At 36.6% G+C, this 20,436-nt stretch overlaps 2 protein-coding genes across 2 annotated transcripts in view; one reads left to right on the top strand and one right to left on the bottom strand.

The window, feature by feature from the left end:
* Positions 1-1,908, bottom strand: part of Glg1 (Golgi apparatus protein 1) — a 65,658-nt gene extending 63,750 nt beyond the window's left edge. Inside the window, exon 1 of the mRNA XM_083139087.1 lies at positions 1,546-1,908. Within this exon, the coding sequence (XP_082995213.1) occupies positions 1,546-1,860 (315 nt within the window). The 5' untranslated portion in view covers positions 1,861-1,908. The remainder of the gene's footprint in view (positions 1-1,545) is intronic.
* A 288-nt stretch (positions 1,909-2,196) lies between these two features.
* On the top strand, positions 2,197-18,070 carry Cog4 (conserved oligomeric Golgi complex subunit 4). The gene is made up of 12 exons (XM_083139086.1): positions 2,197-2,476; positions 5,163-5,360; positions 5,795-5,972; positions 7,475-7,668; positions 9,100-9,256; positions 9,903-10,156; positions 11,914-12,161; positions 12,612-12,834; positions 14,042-14,308; positions 15,140-15,325; positions 15,536-15,756; positions 16,468-18,070. The coding sequence occupies exons 1-12, from the start codon at positions 2,384-2,386 to the stop codon at positions 16,508-16,510; spliced, it is 2,262 nt and encodes a 753-aa protein (XP_082995212.1). The 5' UTR covers positions 2,197-2,383; the 3' UTR covers positions 16,511-18,070.
* The last annotated feature ends 2,366 nt before the right edge of the window (positions 18,071-20,436 follow it).

Genomic DNA, 20,436 nt, shown 5'->3' with positions numbered 1-20,436 from the left:
ACCCATTTACAAATTGATGGTAATACATAAAATATGCTAAAAACATCTTTAAAAAGGAAAAGAAAAGTCAAATCAGCATGTTACATTATGAAACATATTTGAATTCATGCAGCTACGTAATACATGTTTTCATGTGTAAAGATATTTCATATCACACAAAATGTGCACCTTGTAAATTACAAAAAATACAGAACACACAATTTACTGTAAGAAATAAAAACAACAGTTTCATACATCGGAGACACATTTCTTCAATTTTACACAAGAAACTACTTACGGAAATGAGTTTCTCCAAGGTTTACAATGTTCGGTCGAGGTATTTTCTTTCATCGTGGAATATATTTGAATGGTAAATCATGTATTTTTCAAGATAAATATCTCACCGATGCACAATTGCCATTGCTTTCATTTGCTTGCCCTATGACAACCGGATGCTGCGTACTTTTGATGAAGTAAGCCCCTGTCAGTATTTCAATGCCCCCCCTTTTTTTTTTTTTACTATGCTTGCCTAACATTACCAAACCTAACCTTATCGGAAATGGTTCGTGGGGCTATCCGTGAATGGTTTGTGGGGTTATCAGTCAGCTACCGTGCATAATGGTTCATTGGGCTATCTGTGTATGGTTCGTGGGGCTATCCGTCAGCTACCCGTGCATAATGTATAATTTCCACCGGTGACGAACACGATAGTAGGTATTTTTCGGTGAAGAAGGTTGAACACTGCATACCCACAACTTGAGTCAAGATGTGCCCGCCATATTGTATGTTCCGGAAGCAAAGAAAGGTATAAAAAAAAGCACTCAGAATGTGAAAAATTGAGTTTGTTTTCATGTAAAAAGCATAATGGCACCTTGAACTATGTTCTGCAATACACAATTGGTAAGTACGAACCATGCGAAACACAAAATATGCAATTTTAATGTGCCTCCAATCTATGAAACTGGTACCGTAAAAATATAATCAACTTTTTTGAAGTTCATATTTTTGTTTGTATGAAGAAATGGACACAACTCTAACGTTGCAGAACTAAAATCATAAAATATTCTGACTTTCGTTAAAAGCTGAGGCTGTAAAGGAGCATTCAGCACAAATAAGGACAAAACAAACAAAATTATACTGGCCATGGGGCCAGTCGCCAGACCCTCGTTAGTCTGCAGTCCAGGGTGTACTATGTGGAAGTGAGGTTGACTATTGGGTGCACTACGTGGAAGGAGCACCCCTAACACAGAGTTAAGATCATGTTTCATAAATATACAACAATATTTTCAATTAATACTTCCAGTCATATTATTAATAGTACCGGCTTGGTTGTTTTACCCATAACGATTAGAATGATTAATTATAGGAAAATAAACTAGACAAATTCAAAATACAGTCTTATTTCTATGTATCTTTCAAAGTTTGATTAATTTGCTAATGTACTACAACATTGTGAATTAACAGCCGTGTGCTAAAATGAAGGCAGCTAGACAAGTGCAATCAAGTCTTTGTATACTTTAAAATTAAAACTACATAGAGTACAACTAGAAATAGAAATATTCTCACCTTCATATACGATTGAAGGCATTCCAAGACAACTAAATTATCACTTAATCGTCCTCTGTTCGCACATAATCTGTTAATGTCTTCTACACAATTTTCTTCATCAATTAATTTTTTTGATACTCGGGATTGTTGAAAGCTCCGCTTGGATTTATCAATGTTTACAGAGCCTCTATTACTTTCATCTGGTCTGTGTTTTGCATTGCTATCTACAGGACCGTAGGCAAACACTTGCATGCATGCGATGAATAATATAAAAATTAAAACGTTTGTCCGTATCATCTTTACTTCACATTTGCACGAACCTAACAATAACATTCAGTACTTGTGCCTTTTCTTGTGTCCGTCTGCCGTCCTGTTGAACTCCTCCCCTTGCTTGCGCATACAGCTATCGAATCGAAAGATATCGTAACAAGACAAGTAAAGTCGAAAGATTTTCCTCGTGCTCAGCTCAGTACGCTATTATACATCTGAAATGATTGCGATATACTCATAATAGTTTAAATTGTTCACAGAACATTAAGTTTTATATATACGCGGAAATAATAACTTTTTCAAATATATTGCATCTACTTAATCTCTTGTTCGAGAAGAAGTATTTACAACATTAACTATACCGCTGTCACTCTAAAGTATATTTTGTACACCATGAATAACGTTATTATGTATAATGTAAATGTGTAAGATGTTGAACTGAAATGTCAGTCAAGACATAAATAGGAGAAAGCCGCCTTATCTCTCCCTTCGGAAAGATTACTTTGTAGTGTACCGTAAAAATTATATGAACAGATATTACCAGTAAATGGATTCAAGTGTGTGTTTAAATTAAAAAGTGTCCATAATGATGACAAGTGTGAGTACTAAGAGCAGCGAACAAAATCCAACCACCGTGGAAGAAGTTCAAGCTGCATATGACAAACTGACTACAAGAGAGGTGTGAATTATAACTGTATTAATACATGTTGCCCTAAGCTCGTTTACATTCATAAAGGTTTATTAATCTATGGCATTTTCCTTGAACTTTTCACCACTTCTAATGTTGTCAATAGCCGTACGTAGACAGTACACGTTGCAAGTCCCGTTGCATGTTTGGAAAACATATTGTACGTCAGGCGCGGCTCGTGCATTACTTTCCTGGGGGTTCACCGAAGTCATATGACATATATTCAGTTTCCGCAAAAAACTTTCTTCTCGAAACAAATGGATCGGGGGGGGGGGGGGTTAAAGGATTGGTACATGATTTTTTTATAGAATGAGGTTTCATAGTAGAGGTGTGCGAATAAATTTAGGACTAAAACTAAGTACAATAAATTGTGCCTCTATGAAATAAATTTCGGGTCTCATTAGAAAATCATGGACGTCCTCAGGATTTGTTACAGGGATTGGAAGTAGTGTTGCCCACGGGACAGGCTTTTAAAAATTCGAGATGAGATTGATCATGTGTCCCGAGCCGAGACAGGCCAAAGTCTCGTCTTGTGGGCAACACTAATGGGAAGCAAGATCATTTTTTTTCGAGGGGGGACAAACGAGGCACATTTTTCCCTGTAATAGTGTTGTTCTGTCAAAAATCTCTCCTTCGGTCCCTGCAACGCCTTTATAATACTTATCATAAATTACTGTTACTGAAATGAAATTATATGTGTGTAATAAACAGTCTTAGGTTGACATTAATTTTCCAGGCGGGTGTGGCCCCTTTTCCCCTTCGGACGTCCATGCCTGCAATTATAAAACGACTAAACACAATGGTCCTACAATTATTAAAGAGAAATGGCAATCAATGGCATGTGCGTACTAGAAACCTGAGACCCTTTCATTGAAATGCTACAGCTTTTTCTATCTTCAAATTTGGAGTTGGTCGACCAGCACACGCTTTATCTCTAATTTTCTTTCAACAGACGAGAAAATTTATTTCCGTTAATTGTATGCATTTTAGCGGTCATTTCTTACCTGCGCAGACGGCAACACCTACACTGCATCAAATGACGTAACATAGTCCATCCTTCGGAGCATCAATACTTTGCAACAACTATGAAAGCACTTCGAAAACTTACAAACTTGAAACATTGACACCGACAGGGTTTGTCACATCTTCCTTTCTTGTCTAAGATCGCGGCATTCTTTTACTTTCACATATCCGAAGTGTTTCCATCTTTAAAGAAAAAGTCTGAATGCATGCTCGAATTATTTTAGTAATGTATTTCTTTTATTTTAATTCATCACCTCTATTTCCAGCTTTCATTCATTTCTACTCATCCTTCTCTGCCCAATTTTGCATTTATGCCAAGAAGTTCGGCACAAAAATTATTCAGCAGAGAAGATTGAATATGTAACGAATGCGCTTCAAACTTGAACCTCACAAGGCAACACTGGAAGTAAGGAACCAGCTGGGCCTCACGCGAGGACAGTGCCTTCTGGCTTCTGCTGCGGCTTCTGAGAGAGCACGAACTGCGCATGACCGTTGGTTGGAGATCGAGGTTTCTCAGTATCATCTGCCATGTATTTTGCCTATATAGCTATATAGTTTTGAAACACTAATCATTGCAAAAAAATAGTTGTTTTGGAACGACTTGAGATGACCGGACCCCTCTCCAATTTTCTTCATATTTGGCATACTTACTAATTGAGGCCTCCTAATCACGAATCTGAAGTTAAAATTTGTCGGAAACGTCTAGAAATTGCAAAATAAGCGAAAATAAGGTGTTAGTTTTCGGAATGGAAACCGTCGATTTTTGTGAATTTTTTTGTTTCACCAGCAAATATATATATTCCTGATACTACCATGACACCAAATTTTAACTATGTTTGCCTAACCTAACCATGTGCCAATGGTTCGTGAGGCTAGCGTCAATGGTTCACAATTATTTGCAATTTCTAGATCCTGATAATACCACGACACAAAATTTTAACTATGTTTGCCTAACCTAACCATGTGCCAATGGTTCGCGGGGCTAGTGCCAATGGTTCATGAGGCGTGCCAATGGTTCGCAATTTCTAGAAGTTTCCGACAAATTTTAACTTCAGATTCGTGATTAGGAGGCCTCAATTAGTGACTATGTCAAATATCAAGAAAATCGGAGAGGGGTCCGGTCATCTCAAGTCATACCGTTGTTTTCTTCATAAATCAAGGGTGTTTACTTCGTTCACGGACCTACTTTTTTTAGACTTCTTTTGCAATTTCTAGACGTGACCGCCAAGTTTTAACTGCAGATTCGTGATTATGAGGCCAAAATTAGTGAGTATTCCAAATTTGAAAGCAATTGAAGATACTTCCGGTATTCTAAATTCGCTCCAATTTTTTAATTGTAATATTTTTGTTTCATTTCCATGTAAAATTACAAAAGTTATTACATAGTTTTCCTACTTATAGTAGATGTGCATTTCACCTGTAGACTAAGATGTACTACCATGTTGTAACTAATTCTGATTCCATGTTGTAACTAACTCTGACCATAGAGCTAGATTTTGTTTCCCTTTCATATTGAAATTTCAGAAGTTATTTATTATATATGTAAATCATAACCCATAAGCATAGTGTGACTTTCAATAACTCCCTGAAATTCATCTTCATACTTTAAGGTAACATAGGTTGTTAATGTATGCACAACTCTTTTACTTTGCAGGACGACTTGAATAACAGGTTGGATGCCCTTCTTGGGAGACAATGTCACTTAGAAGCAAAACTGAGAAGCATCACAAAAGCACTGCCAAATCTGCAGATTGTCCATTCAGATGCACAGCAACTGGCAGAAATGATTGCTTTCACTGCCAAGTTGGCAGAGAATGTCAGTGCAAAAGTTCGCCAGCTTGACTTAGCGAAGGTAATTGAAGTTGATTCCTGTACCATCCCGTATTGTCATGCTTGTCTGCTAATACACCACATCCATGCTATTTTATATTCACTGTCATAATCTTACAGTAAGAGGATGGTGTTCAGATAGAAAGTTGTGTAAGATTGCTAAAATTTCAAAGCAGGGTTTAAGGAAATAGAATTAGCTTCAATTTCTCTTTGCTTTTAATGAAGTGTTGAGAAAGAGATATATATTTAAAATGTCTCAAAGACACATTTTGAAAATTATTTCCATGTGATATCATCATTAAATATACAGTCAATTTGATTAGGTAAGGTCATGAAATGTGATGTATTACATGTAATATTCTTTTTGCATTCAAGATCCTCTAAGTTGAAATACAAGAATACAAGTGACTAGCTCAGCTTAATTTTACAAAGTTTTTTCTTCATCCTTTTGTACAGAGTAGGGTCTCTGAGTGCCAACAGAGAGTACATGATTTGTTGGATTTGCAACTGTGCAGTGAAGGTGTGCAAACAGCTCTTCGCAATGAGGACTATGAGAAGGCAGCAGCTCACGTCCACCGGTTTCTCTCCATGGATGAAACTTTGCTTAAGCAGACAGCAGATGATGTAGCCGAAGGTAAGCATGTTGCTTGGTTGAATATGGCAGTGGTTGGTTAAATATTGCTTTATCATCTCGCAAGCAGACAAATTGAGGACTTTTCCTAATATATCTGTACAATTTATTAGTTATGGTGAAATGGCGTTGTTTTAAAAGTAATGTTGGATATTGTACTTAGGATCACATCAGTCAAGTAGTTATTTTGGAAGTATTATGTTGAAGAAGTGGGTTTACTGATGTAATACTGTCATGGAAGTTTGTAAAGCATGACTGGTTATGTTCAGAGCTATTAGAAAATATACATTTCATATTACAATTTCATATTACAAATTTTACAGACCTGAATAGAATGCCTTATTGTCCCTATTTTGCACATTAAGTGTGCATATAAACTTTCCACTTACACAACAATCGTGCAAAGAGTTGTCATTATTGCATGATTTGGACATTGTTTCTTACATACAACATGCTTAGGTGACAAATTTTCTAAATATATTGTCTTCGGTTGCGTTAGATTGCAAACTGTTTGAAATATGTCTTTAATCAAAAAAGGCATCAATATAAACAACAAATTGGGAAGTTTCATTCCCACCTGGCATGTTTATGCAGTTTTGGGAATGTTAGTGTTGCAAAATGGCAAGTAACCTACAGAAGTTATATTGTGTGTTCGGGCTAGTGAAGGTTGATTCGATGACAATGGTTAAAAGACATTTCTGCATACATTTTGATAGTAAACAACCATCTCAGAAGAACATCTACCATCGGTACAAACAATTTGAGGAGATTAGGTCTGTGTGTAAAGGGAAGAACACAGGGCGGTCGCATGTACCCCATGAGTCTGTGAACAGAATTAGGGAAGTAATTCGCAAGAACGCAACAAAAATCCACTCACCGTGCAAGTTGTGAGCTGCAGCTGTACCAGAAAACCACGTGTTTTTCCAAGATGGTGGAAAACTACTGAAACTGATGCAGAAATGTATTTGCACCATTGTGATTGAATCAGTACTCACCGACTGAACACACAATATGCCTTCTGCTAGTCACTCGCCATTTTGCCATACTAGCGATCCTGGCAAAGCAGCATGAGCATGCCAAGTGGGAATAAAACTTCCAGAATTTTTATTTAGTTTGATGCCTTGTTTGATTTTCTATTGCAAACAGTTACATCAAAAAATAACTTTGTAAAGTTGTTTCATTGTATTTATGTACCCTAGATATTGTAATACGTTAGTGCATGAAAGGATATCCCCCTCCCCTCTCTAGTTGCAATCTGTTTTGTTTTTTTTAGCTTCTTGGGGTAAATTATGTATAAAATCCATATATTTTGAAAGAAGTTACTGGAATTTCCACCAATTGGAAATTTCTCAAATACCAAAAAAGTCATGTGTCACATAACAGAAAGAAGTTGTGAAGGGGATTAGTCAGTATGGTATGAAACAGTAACAAGTAAAGGAGAGGTCTAGGAACGCACCCTAAAAAGAGAATGAAATGTGGATTATCTCATTTTGTGCTTCTTCCAGGTAGCAGTGTGGATAGTTCCTTCTCCCTGCTTCAGAGTGCGGCCAGCCAGCTGAGAGGAGTGGTCACTCACAAATTTGAGGATGCAGTCCGAGCAGAAGACCTTGCATCGGTGGAGCGATTCTTTAAGATATTCCCTCTACTAGGAATGCACGATGAAGGACTTGGCAAATTTTCTCTTTATCTTTGTACAAAGGTATTGCAATACAATTTGCACCGTGTGCTTTTTACCTGTTATTCGTTGTTACTCTATTATTATTCTTACTGATGAGTCTTATCTTTGTGTGTGCTGAGTGCCCTATAAAGTTATTGTCAAGACATTGCTTATCATCATTTGCTCACTCAAATTAACTCTTCTTATTGCTAAGGGATTTCTGTCCATGTATAAGTTGAAGGGTGCAAATATCGTTAGTGCAGATTCACACACGGTGGTTGTAATAATCATTGAGTCCGCAGAAATATAGTTCCCCGTCATGAAATTATGGACAGTGTACAAATATACAGTGTGTTCGAGAAGTCCCCTTACCATGTATCCTGGTGCGGCCAAGTTGAAAATTAGCTGTATTTTGTTGCTTGGGAATGATTTAGTTTTCATGGTTGGCATCCCTGCTGTGAAGGTCACAGTGCTGAGAAACATGTGGGTGCATGTACTTGGCAAACGATGTACTGTAACATAATGTAAAGCTCACAAGTATGTTTTAATGTAAATAAGTAGATACATACGTTCTAATAAATAAATATGAATATATATCTAGGGGTAATATGTACTATGTAATATAATCTAGGGCACCTTTCTTGAACACCCTGTATAGTGTATGTGGAAAGTAAAATCCCTTAGAGTGGAACCTCAATTTTAGGTGAAAAAATTAAAACCCAGGAAAATTTTCATAGGTGTGCACATGGGGGGGCAATTGCCCCTCCTAATACTCTCACTTAGAAATTTAGTGTAGAGAAATATTATTACCGTTATTAAACAATTTATTATCTTTAAAAAATAAAGTATTTTCAAGCCGACGAAAGTTTCAAGCAACTACGGTGGGTTTGTTTCCTATGTAATTGGACTATATCACTTCGTTCTCCAGCAAATTACTTGTTATTAAGACCCACACGTCTTATTCGTTAGCCTAGGTGTGTTACACCTATGTGGTCGCAGAATAAATTGGTCACACATTTTAAATGGATAAATTATGTGTAGTTGTTTTGAATCTGCTGCACGAAAACATGTTTATGTGCAAATTAGTTTGAACCACAGAGAAAGAAAATAAAGGGGTAGGGAACAGAGATCATTTTTGCCATGGAAGCTGGAATTCTTCTAATGCTATTAGACTAATAGAGTGATTTTCGGTGCGTCTGGACACACACCATATATGCCCCCTGTTTAGTGTCCATCAATGCAATAAAACAGTGAGATGGAATGAGGTTTTTCTTTCTCCCACTGAACTCTCATCAAGGCTTTTGCCCCCTTAATCAGAGGGTCTGCGCACGCCTATGAAAATTTTATATTGTTTTGCTCTACTTGAAGATTGAATGTGTAAGGTGAGAAACTGTAAAATCAGGATTCCACTGTATTTTGTTTCAACAGCAGATTAAGGTTGAGAACTTCCATTTACATGATTTTTCCTTTCAGTTAGCTGAAACTGCACAGCAAAACCTTAAGCAAGCACTGGAAACCAACCACACTGACAAAAGAGCAAATATTATCTATGCAGACACGCTTACTTTATTGTTCGAGGGTATTGCACGAGTCATTGAAATTCATCAACCTCTTGTGGAAACATACTATGGTAAGAAGTAATTTAAGTTAATAATAATCACTACATTTCCAATGCATTGAGTAACTAGTGGATATGATTATTAAAAATTGATACACTTGACTAGTTTGTTCATGTCCACTAATATTATTTTTCAAGCACCTCCCTGATGGCATAATGGTAAAGCTGTCATTTGGTAGTCAATGGGTCTCCGGTGGAGGCATGTCATGCCATACCATTAGCCCTACAGTTTAATTTAATTAACTTGTGTGTTCATAAAGTGAACTTGAAACAAATTTTTTGATTACTGAATTTTTCAATATAAAATTTCCAAAGCGACATAGACATTAGATATTATAGTTTCCTAAAATGTAAAAGGCAGGAAATGTAGATTATTTTCATTACAATATCACTTAAAATACCACATTTAGGTAACTGCTTTTGAGTCAACATTTCTAGATTAGTTACGGAAGGAAACTGAAACACAATTACCTATGTTGTCATCATTATTAGTAGTATTTTATTTTTTAAAGAGATGTACAGATTTGTTGATATGCGGATTAGAAAAGTGAATACATATATGGGTAAAATACCTCACTTTTAGGATGTGTGTTCTTTCAATACAAAAAATTCATAAATAGAACTGAAGTTTCCTTACCTAAATTTTTGTTGTTGGCAGGACCCGGAAGAATGATAACTGTAGTGGCATACCTTCAAAAGGAGTGTGATCGCCAATCAAAGAGGGTGCTGGTAGAGTTCTCCAACAACCGCCAGTTTGACAGGAAAGTCCAGCAAGTGAATGAGTTAATGAGGAGTGTGTACAAACCTATAGAGAAGCTGGATCCAAAGGACTTGGACCTTTTATTGGGAGAGTTAACAATAATGCACTCAAGAGCAGAACTTTATATACGATTCATTAGAAGAAGAATAACGGCAAGTTTATGTGCGTTGTAGCATGTTTTGGCCCACCGTGTTGCCATGCCAGATATTATTTGAAGCAAAATACAATTCTCAGTTAAATTTTTCTTTGTAAAGAAGAATTCTATGATCTCCCAAAAATAAAACTATAAATTAAATTAATATTTAATGTACCCTGTCGGGGTTTCCTCAGATCTTTAGTTCTTACATCTAATTAAAGTGGATGAGCATTTTTTTGCTAAAATGTTATGACATACTCGAACACACCATGCAAACCAAAACAGCGATACTTCCCAACATATGTGGTGGTTGTCTTGCAACATACAATGGCTGTGGTTACATGGACATTCAGTAACAACTATAAACTCATAAGTAATTGTAGTTCCATAATTTATTTGTTAATTCTTGTTATTTAATTCATATAGGTAAAGTGAGACATATAATATTTTAATTGGTATGCTTTTTATTGCATTCTTACAGTTTCTATTTGAAAAAATAATCAACCAATCAGGTTCTGTCCATGAACAGAAATAAATGAAAAGCATGTGGTAATATGTAGTTGAGGCCCTGTCATATTGAACAAGAAATATCTACATAAAACTCTGTACCTGCATATAATAACTATATTATACCTAAAACATAGATTTCAACTGCTTCATAAATTTATTTTGGTGAAATAAAATAAAGTTCTGTGTACTTTTAGTCAATTCTTAGTGCCTCAGTAGGTTTTATTATATATTTGTGGTGTTTACCTATTTCTGATATAACCATATGTACGAGAGCCATTTTTCTTGTAGTGGCAACACTGTTGGTATACGCTTGTCAGTTGTCGCTGGGACAAAAGACGACCTGGTCTTGTGTAGTCTTGTACTACGGATCATGTGTAGGTGTTTGGTGCTGAATAGTACTGTTGTGTGGTAGTTAGAAGACGTTAATGTGAAGTGTGTGTATAATACTGCCGTGAACAATGTTCATGCATGACGAACAGCGAATATTCATTAAATTTCAGGTTGCACGTGGAAGGAATGCACAGCAAATTCACAAGGGCTTATGCGAGGCATGTGGGGACCACGCTTTACCATATCGTACTGTTGCCAGATGGGCCAAGTCACTTGAAAGTGGCGAAAGAACATGCTGGCGGTCATCCTTGCATGGCAACAGATCCACACCATCTTGATGCACTTTGCAGATTGCTGGAGAATGATCGGCGTTGAACATGTAGTGAATTAGCAAATGAACTGAAGGAGTTATCCTTGCACATTTTGTTCAACAAGGTGTTACAGTGAATGCAGACTATTACATCAGTTACCTTCGTGTCCATTTGCACCCTGCTCTTAGGTCCAAGAGACCACATCAACATTGTTGAGGGCGGTATTATACACACACTTCAGTTTAACGTCTTCTAACTACCACACAACAGTACTATTCAGCACCAAACACCTACACACGATCCATAGTACAAGACTAAACAAGACCTGATCGTCTTTTGTCCCAGGAACAACTGCCAAGCGTATACCAACAGTGTTGCCACTACAAGAAATATGGCCCTCATATTATTCTTCACATTCCAGTAATTTTGAGGACCTACCTGATGGTATAGTTATAATGTTATCACCTTGTAATCAAGGGGTACCAAGTTTGATACCCTGTGGAGGCACATAATGGTTCTGATCCCCCTTTAAACTAAATCCATTAATTTTGAAATATTAACATCAGTAAGGAAGTTGGGATTTTCTCATATATTGATTATTTTCTGAAAAATTTGATTGCAGAATGATTTGGAAGTGGGAATTCAGGATGTTGAAACTCGCAAGATACGATTGTCGGAACTCGAAGTGTTGTTGTCTGAGAGTGAGTTGTGTCACATGATGCAGGAACTCCTGGGGAGCTACCTCCTTCTGGAGCAGTACTTCATGGAGGAGAGCGTAAAGAAAGCAGTTGATATGGACTCCCTGGATGAAGGTTCTACAACATCTAGCATGGTGGATGATGTTTTCTTTATAGTGAGAAAATGCATTAGGTAAGTTTATAGTTGGTGCTATATTTGAATGGCATGTGACAATTTGTTCACGTACGAATAAAAGTTGGTGACCATTTAACGTCCACTATGATGGTACAAGACACTCGCTAGGTGCCTGTTAATCATCTTGCAGTTATATGTCAGGAGATGTCACAGGCAGGAATACCTGGAGGAAAAATCTCGGATAAGGACAGACACTTCACATGCTTTGTGTGTAGACCCTGTACTGTGTGTTCATATGATCTCATTTGATCTGTTTTTCATTTGCGTTTGGTTCTTAGTCTGAAGAAGACCCTGATATAGGATGGAAACATCACATGTAAAGTGTTTTTTACGTAAATAAATACTGCCTTGGTCATCAGCTTTAGTGTTTTTCTAACATGGAAACAAGGCTTAATTGTGTTAACATTGAGTGTGTTAATACTAATTCCTCTCCTTTGCAAATTACAGAAGAGCATGTTCCAGCTCCAGCATAGATGGTGTGTGTGCTGTGATTAACAATGCCTGTGGTCTTCTTGAGTCAGATTATTGCGCTGTGTTGCGGCAGCAACTGAGGCAAGGCTACCCTTCAGGCTACCTGGACCTCACCCAGGCCTACAATGCCTTACAGTCTTCCTTCCAGCAGGGAAAACTGCAAACCTCAGATTCTGAACAAACACGGTTAATGTTTTTAGTAAGTAGTTACCTAAATTTAATGCTGTTTTACTGTGTTTTGTTGAAGGGAAATATATATTTGCTACATTAACCAAAAAGTAGTTTTGCTACGGCTAGCCCGGTGTGCTACTTGCTACTTCACTACTTTTGCATAAAAAAAAAAATAACCATATGGATATTCAAAAGAAACTCTTAACAGTTATACTTAGTAGATGATAGATTCTGTTCCATCCATATATTTTTATAGCAGTGTTACAATCTGTGACTTGTCTTTACTGGTTTTTGAGAAAGATAAGTGACCTGTCGATTCGAATTTGATATGTATCTCATAATTGCAATTAGGATGCAACCCAATATAATGTATACATTATCAGCCCTTCTTTTGCAAGATTTTTTGCTCTTAATGTTTTACCTGCTTTTACACCATCAACATCAACAGTGTTTCAATGATGTCAGATTCCATTGTGGTAGCACCAACGAAGGCAATTCCATGCAGGTAAAACAGCAAGAGCGAAAAATCAGGCGAAACCACTTGTGGCTTGGTACCTCAGTTGGAAGAGCAATGGCATGGTATGCCAGACACCCAGGCTCGATTCCTTTTCGAGACTGCATTTTTCGCTGTAATTTTGTAGCAAAATTGTCACAGCATTTTGATTATGCAAAACTTGTGCCTTCTGTGGACATCATTCATATATTTAGAGTGAATATATATTCCACTCATGGCACATAATTTGTTGTTATTAGATGATCCAATCATGTGTGTCTGTGTGCACGTAACATAATAATAAAATGCATAAATATGTGTCATAACCAGGACCAGATCCACCTAACAGAAGTGACTGTTCATGGATAATTTGTGATCTTGGATTGTAAATGAATCTTCTGAAGACAATAAATAACCATTGAAATAGTATAAGGATGCACTACGTAAAAAAAGGAACATGTATTGTAAAAAATATATATAATGCATATAATTTCAATTTTTTTATATATAATTTGGCATTGTGCTCAAATGTTCACATCAAACCACCTGGTGGGGCTCAGTGATTCATTCAATATATTATAAAGAATGAAAAAGAGACATGCTGCTAATTTTTATGTTCAATAAATATAATTTTGTGCACATGTATTTCAATTTGACTCTACAGCATTGGAATGACACTCAAATTTGATATGTGGAGATGGTTGAACATTAAGTTAATGACAACAATTATATGTACTTCCAGGCCTACTTAAACAATGCTGATGTGAGCACTGAATACATCGATACATTGAAGAGAAGCTTGAAGGATGAAATTCCACGAGCTCTCTCTTCAATGAGTGAACACGAGAAGGGCAAAGTCGAGAGTTGTCTTTCAGGATTCTCCACGGTCACCAGCAGCTTAAAGAGTGTGGTCGACTATGGTCTGCAGCAACTGTGCTCGAGCGCCGTCAAGCCTCGGGTTAATCCGTGGGTGGATGTTTTCCTGTCTGTGAGCCATGATATCACTGAGGTGAGAATTGCAGATGAAATACCTTACATAATAAATGGCATTTATGATGAAATGGAATAGAATGGCTGCACTAGTAACATAACAAAACAATAATTGCAAGTTTTCTGGAATAAATTGTCAAGATTATGTTTTGACAATCAAAGTGCATGTGGTAGAATGACACTGAATGTGAAGATGTGTTTTGATACAAATGTCAAATGTGTTACAAGTAATTTCACTTTCTTGTTTTCTCCATAACTTATACCCTTAGCAAAGAAAGTATGAATGCTAAGTGTGCCTTTGTGTACAATATTTTTCAGTGATTTTGTATACAAACCTGAAAGAACTATAATGAACATATATTGTATTGTGTAATAAAGAATCGTGTCTGTACATCTATTTTTTTTACATACATAAACAAAATTCACTGCAGAATCCACATTTAATACTTATTAATATAAACTTAAAATGTACTTATGTATCTTCATAATGATTTCTTTCATTTGATTAATTTCAGTGACTGCTGTCACCTTCCACATCGGAACTTATGTAAATGGTGACAGTAGTCATTGAAGTTAATTGAATGAAATGAACTGTTGCACAGATACCTACCTACATATAATGTGTTTATTAATATCTTGCTGCATCTAAAGTCCTGTAACGTGAATTTAATACTTAGTGAGTAGACATACATCTGAAGACAAGGAAGACAGTGATTACCGAAAATTTATAAAAAAAACAATTTCTTGTAGTTAAACACAATTCTGATTCACAAGAAATGAACAGGAACAGATAACATATGATTCTGTGTATCCAACATGTATGTACATTGTACCAATTTCTTTCCAACAGGAGGACTTTTCAAACTATGAAGCCAATCAGCCTTTTGTGCAGAGCCTAATAATGAATCTTAACAGCCTGTTGATGTCCTTCAAAGATGCCTTAAGCTCCAGCAACTATGATGCCTTGGTTACCATCCTCACAACTGAAGTCACTACACAGCTGGAGAAGGTGGTCTTGAAAACAACTTTCAATAGGGTGAGTGTGGAAATTTTAACCACATATGTAACATTAAGTCATTCTAACTTAATCTTCAACCTAAAAAAAACTCAAAATGACTTGAAAATGCTTTCGAGAACTCGCTGCGTAAAACTAATAATTTCTGTAAAGAAGTTGTTCCGCAAATCATAAAAACATAAAATAACATTGCAAATACACTTCCTTATTGTGTTTTCTCCTTCCTTTCAGTTAGGAGGCCTGCTGTTTGATAAAGAAGTCCGTGCACTTGTTAGTTACCTAACTAACATGACAACGTGGTCCATAAGGGACAAATTTGCACGTCTGACGCAAATAGCAACAATCCTGAACTTGGAGAAGGTTTCAGAAATCATGGACTACTGGGGAGCTAATTCCGGCCCATTGACTTGGCGCCTTACTCCAACGGAAGTGCGGCAGGTGATGATGTTGAGGTATGAATGGCAATCAAATATATTTCTCAAGAGTGGAAGGCTTTCGATTATTTCAAGTCTTAACAGTCACGATTTTTATAAAAATAATCCTTAGTTATGACATTAGTTTTTCCCTTTTTCCATTCAATAATAATAATGCAAGGGATCTATATTCAAAGATGTACGTACAATATAGGCGAGACAATCCTGTTTACGCATTTTTCTATATTTTATAGTGTTGCAATATATCACCAATGACTTTGTTGGTTGTTGGGAGAGCAAGGCAAAAAAATGGAATTCTTTGTAAAATTGTCCATGCTATCACAGTAAACATGCTATTAAAAATAGTTGTTTTTTTAAATCTTGTGTGTGATTACTTCATGGTATAACTATTACAAAGAAAACAATCTTATTTTTAAAATGGCTGCATGCATGCCAAATCCCTGTGATAAATACTAATACAAGAAGTAGGTATTGAAGTCAGAGTATAAGATTTATGCACAAAGTTAAGTGACTCGTTACACAGTAAAAAGCAACTTTTTAGATAGGTCTAGATTTCTGGTATTGCAGGAACACTGTAATTTGTGCTTATTTTGAACCCAAAGAAAATTCAGCTGATTGTCTCTGAATCAGTGTGAATGAGAAACATAACAATATTTACTGTTTAAGTATTATGTATAAGTATGTAGTACTTTGTTTTGTTTTTAACCAGAACTTCCTTCATATTTGCAGGGTTGATTTCCGAAATGAGGACATCAAACGTTTGAAGCTGTGAGGGGCGTGGTAGCTATGAAGGATAATGACTTGAAGAATGGGACCAAAGTAACCCATATTACAATGGACTATGTGTTGTTTTGAAAGTGCAATAATGTGATGATTATTGTTACTCAAGGTTTAACACCACTTATGATACAAAACTCTGATTGCATGTTGAATTTTAAACAGTGATAACTTTGCCTTCTTGTGACACTTGATATTATATTCTTATTCCATACTTGTGCATCTGCCATCAAGAATAGATCAAAGTTATATTCAGGATATTGATTCTGTTAGTGGAAGAACATGAAAATGAAAGTAATTTTTCTTCTTGCATATATACATTGCTTGCATTGTAGAATTATTTCTCCTGTAGTTTATGGCTGTTACAAGCATAAAAACACAGTTTTTGTTGTCATGTTTTGGGAGAACACACACTTCCTTTATCAGATATTTATTTTTAGTTTGATTAAAGATACAGTTATAACAATGGGGTAAATTCAACAAAAAAGAAGCAGTTATACAATGGATCTTGTCAATGCTACAGTGTTGTTAACAAAGCAACTTAACTGTGAAACAAGCAGTCTGTTTTTGTTATTATTTGATTACTATTTTTTTAGATGAAATTTTTTACCAAATTTTAATTAGAGATCCAAAATATCATCAGGCATTTCAAAGTCATCTTCTCTTTTACACAGATTTCTGATGCCTTACCCCACTTGTGAAGAAGATAATACTGGAAGAAATGATTAATGAGAATGGCAACATATACCCACTGTGGAGTTTCCTTTTTCACAAGTGGGGTAAGCGACCATCTTTAAAATTTAATGTAATGGAAGACATCAGGAATCTGTGTAAAAGATAATATGATTTTGAATTGCCTGATGATGTTTTGGATCTACAATTAAAATTTGATAAAAATCTTAATCTAAAACAATAGTAATAAAATATTAACTAAACAGACTGCTTGTTTCACAGTTAAGTTGCTTTGTTAACAACAATGTAGCATTGACAAGATCCATTGTATAACTGTTCTTTTTTTTATATTTGCCCCATTGCTATGACTGTATTTTAAATCAAATTAAAAATAAATGTCTGATGAAGGAAGTTTTTTCTCCCAAAACGTCATAATAAAAACTGTGTTTTTATGCTTGTAACAGCCGTAAACTATGGGAGAAGTAATTATTATTTTGCATTGTGAGTGAGTGATTCGCATCTTCAGTTCTTCAATGCATTGTACACCTCTGTGCATACTGAAACAATATTTTGTGCATTGATATATTCAAGAATATGACTAATATTACACAAAGATATGTGTAGCATAAGTAATTTTAACTTGCCTGTTTGAGAATGGATTGTAATGCAGTATTAAATGGAGATGCCAATACTTCAGCAGCAGAATGCCTATTTATAACAACTAGACATCATAAGTTGAGCCAAACTTTCCAGGTAACAAGTTGCATGAGTATGTCCTGGGAAAAATGGAAAGAAAATAATTCGTAACTGAGAGCTTGTCAGTTTCAGTTGAGATGAATTTGTTAATTCAAGTGTATTTATTTTACAAGAATAAATCCAGATTTGTGAATTTTCTTGGATTTTTATATGTATTACACAGTAAGGAGATTGATTGGAATAATTACTTTTTTTATCCATATGATTTGCCAGTAATATGTGTATTATGTAATATTCACTTTGTGTGGGGGGGGGGGGGGAATGAGTAAGTGAATCACATTTCTACATCTTCAGATTGAGAAATAAAAATGAAAGTGTAGGCAGATCAGTAGCATTGCAAGTATCATGGGCCCTTTTCGATAGGTGAGTATAAAAGGAAGAACAAGTTGTAAAAACATAAAGTAACAACTTTTTTATTCATACTATGGGAATGAGAGATTCGGTAATATTAAGGTACTACGTATTCCGCGAAGCTGTTTTACATTATTTTCTATTAATTTCGGTAGCCACTGCCACCATCCTCGTGGGAATTCGTTGTGTTGTTGCTTGGAGCGTTTCTGTTGTTTTTTCCTAAATCGCCACTAGGTGTGCTGCTGTCGCCTGTATGTCTGCATATATGCCGTCTGCTGTTCACCAGTGTTAATTACCGAAGTAACTGAAGCCAGGCGTGGTGTGCCTGTCCACTATCTATGTTCAGTTCATGGTTGTAGTGCATGATGATGTGTGTTTCTTTAATTTTTGTGTCTATGAGGGTGTGTGCTTTGTATTTGACATGTACTTTCTCAATGTTATGGTTGTGGAATTTGATATGCTTGGCAAGTCCAGTGGTGGGTTGGGCAGTTTTTGCATTTGATAGGTGCTGCTGAATTCTCTCACAGATGGGCCTGATGGATCTGCCGATGTAATGAGCCTTACATTTGCATTTAGCATCATAGACGCTGGATTGTTGAGGGGGGGAGAGGAAGTACCATTTATGTTTGTTTAGTTGGTCAGCTATTTTGGAGGTTGGTTTGTGTGCTATTTGGATGTTGTAGGGGCCAGAGGGCTTTGGTAAGGTGGTTCGAAGTGGTAGGATGGTAGGGAAAGGCAAACCACTTGGCTTTGTTACTGGGACCTCATTGCAATGCTGGAGCGGGTTGTCTGACTTGGATTTCAGCTTTGCTGCACCATATGGGGAGTTGACATTCAGTATATCCATGTTTTAGTGCCAGTTCCATGATGGTTGCTATCTCGTCCCTCAGGCCTTCTTCTCTGGAACAGTAGGAGAAGGCTCTTCGGAAGAAGTTTAGCCATACGTTGGCCTCTTGCTTGGGTGGATGGTTGGGTAAGTGCATGGATATATTGGTTGCCTGCATCTGGTTTTCTGAAAACTGATGTTGAGGTCCAAGAAATTGATTTTGCCCTGCTTTTCATGTTATATGGTGAATTTTAGTCTGGGGTGGATGCTATCTAGTTTTTCCAACAACAGGTTGATCTCTTCAGGTTTTTTGTATATGACTATGGTGTCATCAGCGTATCGTCCTTATCTGATGAATTTGAGTTCCAAAGTGAATTACAAGGAACAGTGAATTTTATTATGTGAAACTGAAATCTGTAAATACCGATATAATTGTGTTGAAAGAGTTGTGTAATACAGACTGTTGCAAAAAAAAAAGTAGCCCATCTCTACCAAAACGACTTCACTATGTGCTGAGGAGAAAAATAAACAGGTTTGGTGATATCCGTGTGCATCAATTCAGGTCTGTGCCAATTTCAGCATGTTCATGAACACACTTGCAATGTCATGGCATCGATTCTCCATATCACATTTTCAGTGTTCAACTTCAGTTCAATATTAGAGTTGTGCACCGAACACAAACTTTCTCTCTCATCATGGAGAGGTTGATTATGCAGCATGTGGGGCTTTCTGATGATCAGTAGTGTATGTTGAGTGAATTAACATGACCTGACAAATGGAACCATGCTTCATCTGTCATAAAGAACAACAACAACTAAAGTCCGGGGCTTGCGTACACAAGGGTCTCTATTCTTGGTTGCATTACGAACAGAACCCGTTGTGCGCCATTTTTTACTAACTTCTGGATGCTTCTTTTAGCTGGCTGTCCACAGGAAATGCCCGCAAAATTTTTCCCTGTTTCTTTGATGAAGCCTGTTTACATGTACTCTTCCACTATTGCAATTCTTTCTTGCAACGTCATTGCTTCAGGTGCACTGCCACAAATTGACCACTTCAGTACACTGCCACTACAAAATTTATTTCCAGCAAACAAGACATGACCGCAGACACCTATCTAGTGCCAGATGAGCTTGGTTTGAGTTGGTGTTTTAAGTCCACTTTATGCACAGTAAGGCTAATCGGGACTGGACCTATGGTTTAAAGTGGGATCCGAACCACTGTGCATATGCCTCCACCGGGTATCAAACCCGGGACCCCTTGATTACAAGGCACCGACATGACCACTGCACCATCAGGGAGGCCCTAGTGCCAGATGA

The sequence above is a fragment of the Lepisma saccharinum genome, chromosome 17 (genome assembly GCF_977018435.1).
Source record: "Lepisma saccharinum chromosome 17, izLepSacc3.1, whole genome shotgun sequence".
Lineage (NCBI taxonomy): Eukaryota > Metazoa > Arthropoda > Insecta > Zygentoma > Lepismatidae > Lepisma > Lepisma saccharinum.
Note: the sequence above shows the minus strand (reverse complement) of the source record. Positions and strands in the feature narration are given on the sequence as shown.

What these genes read in the sequence shown, in the direction of transcription:
- Cog4 (XM_083139086.1), top strand. Translation starts at nt 2,384, where the DNA reads ATGATGACAAGTGTGAGTACTAAGAGCAGCGAACAAAATCCAACCACC. An exon ending in TCATTAGAAGAAGAATAACG is followed by an intron (nt 10,157 to 11,913) that starts GCAAGTTTATGT and finishes ATTTGATTGCAG; the next exon opens with AATGATTTGGAAGTGGGAAT. An exon ending in AAACACGGTTAATGTTTTTA is followed by an intron (nt 12,835 to 14,041) that starts GTAAGTAGTTAC and finishes ATGTACTTCCAG; the next exon opens with GCCTACTTAAACAATGCTGA.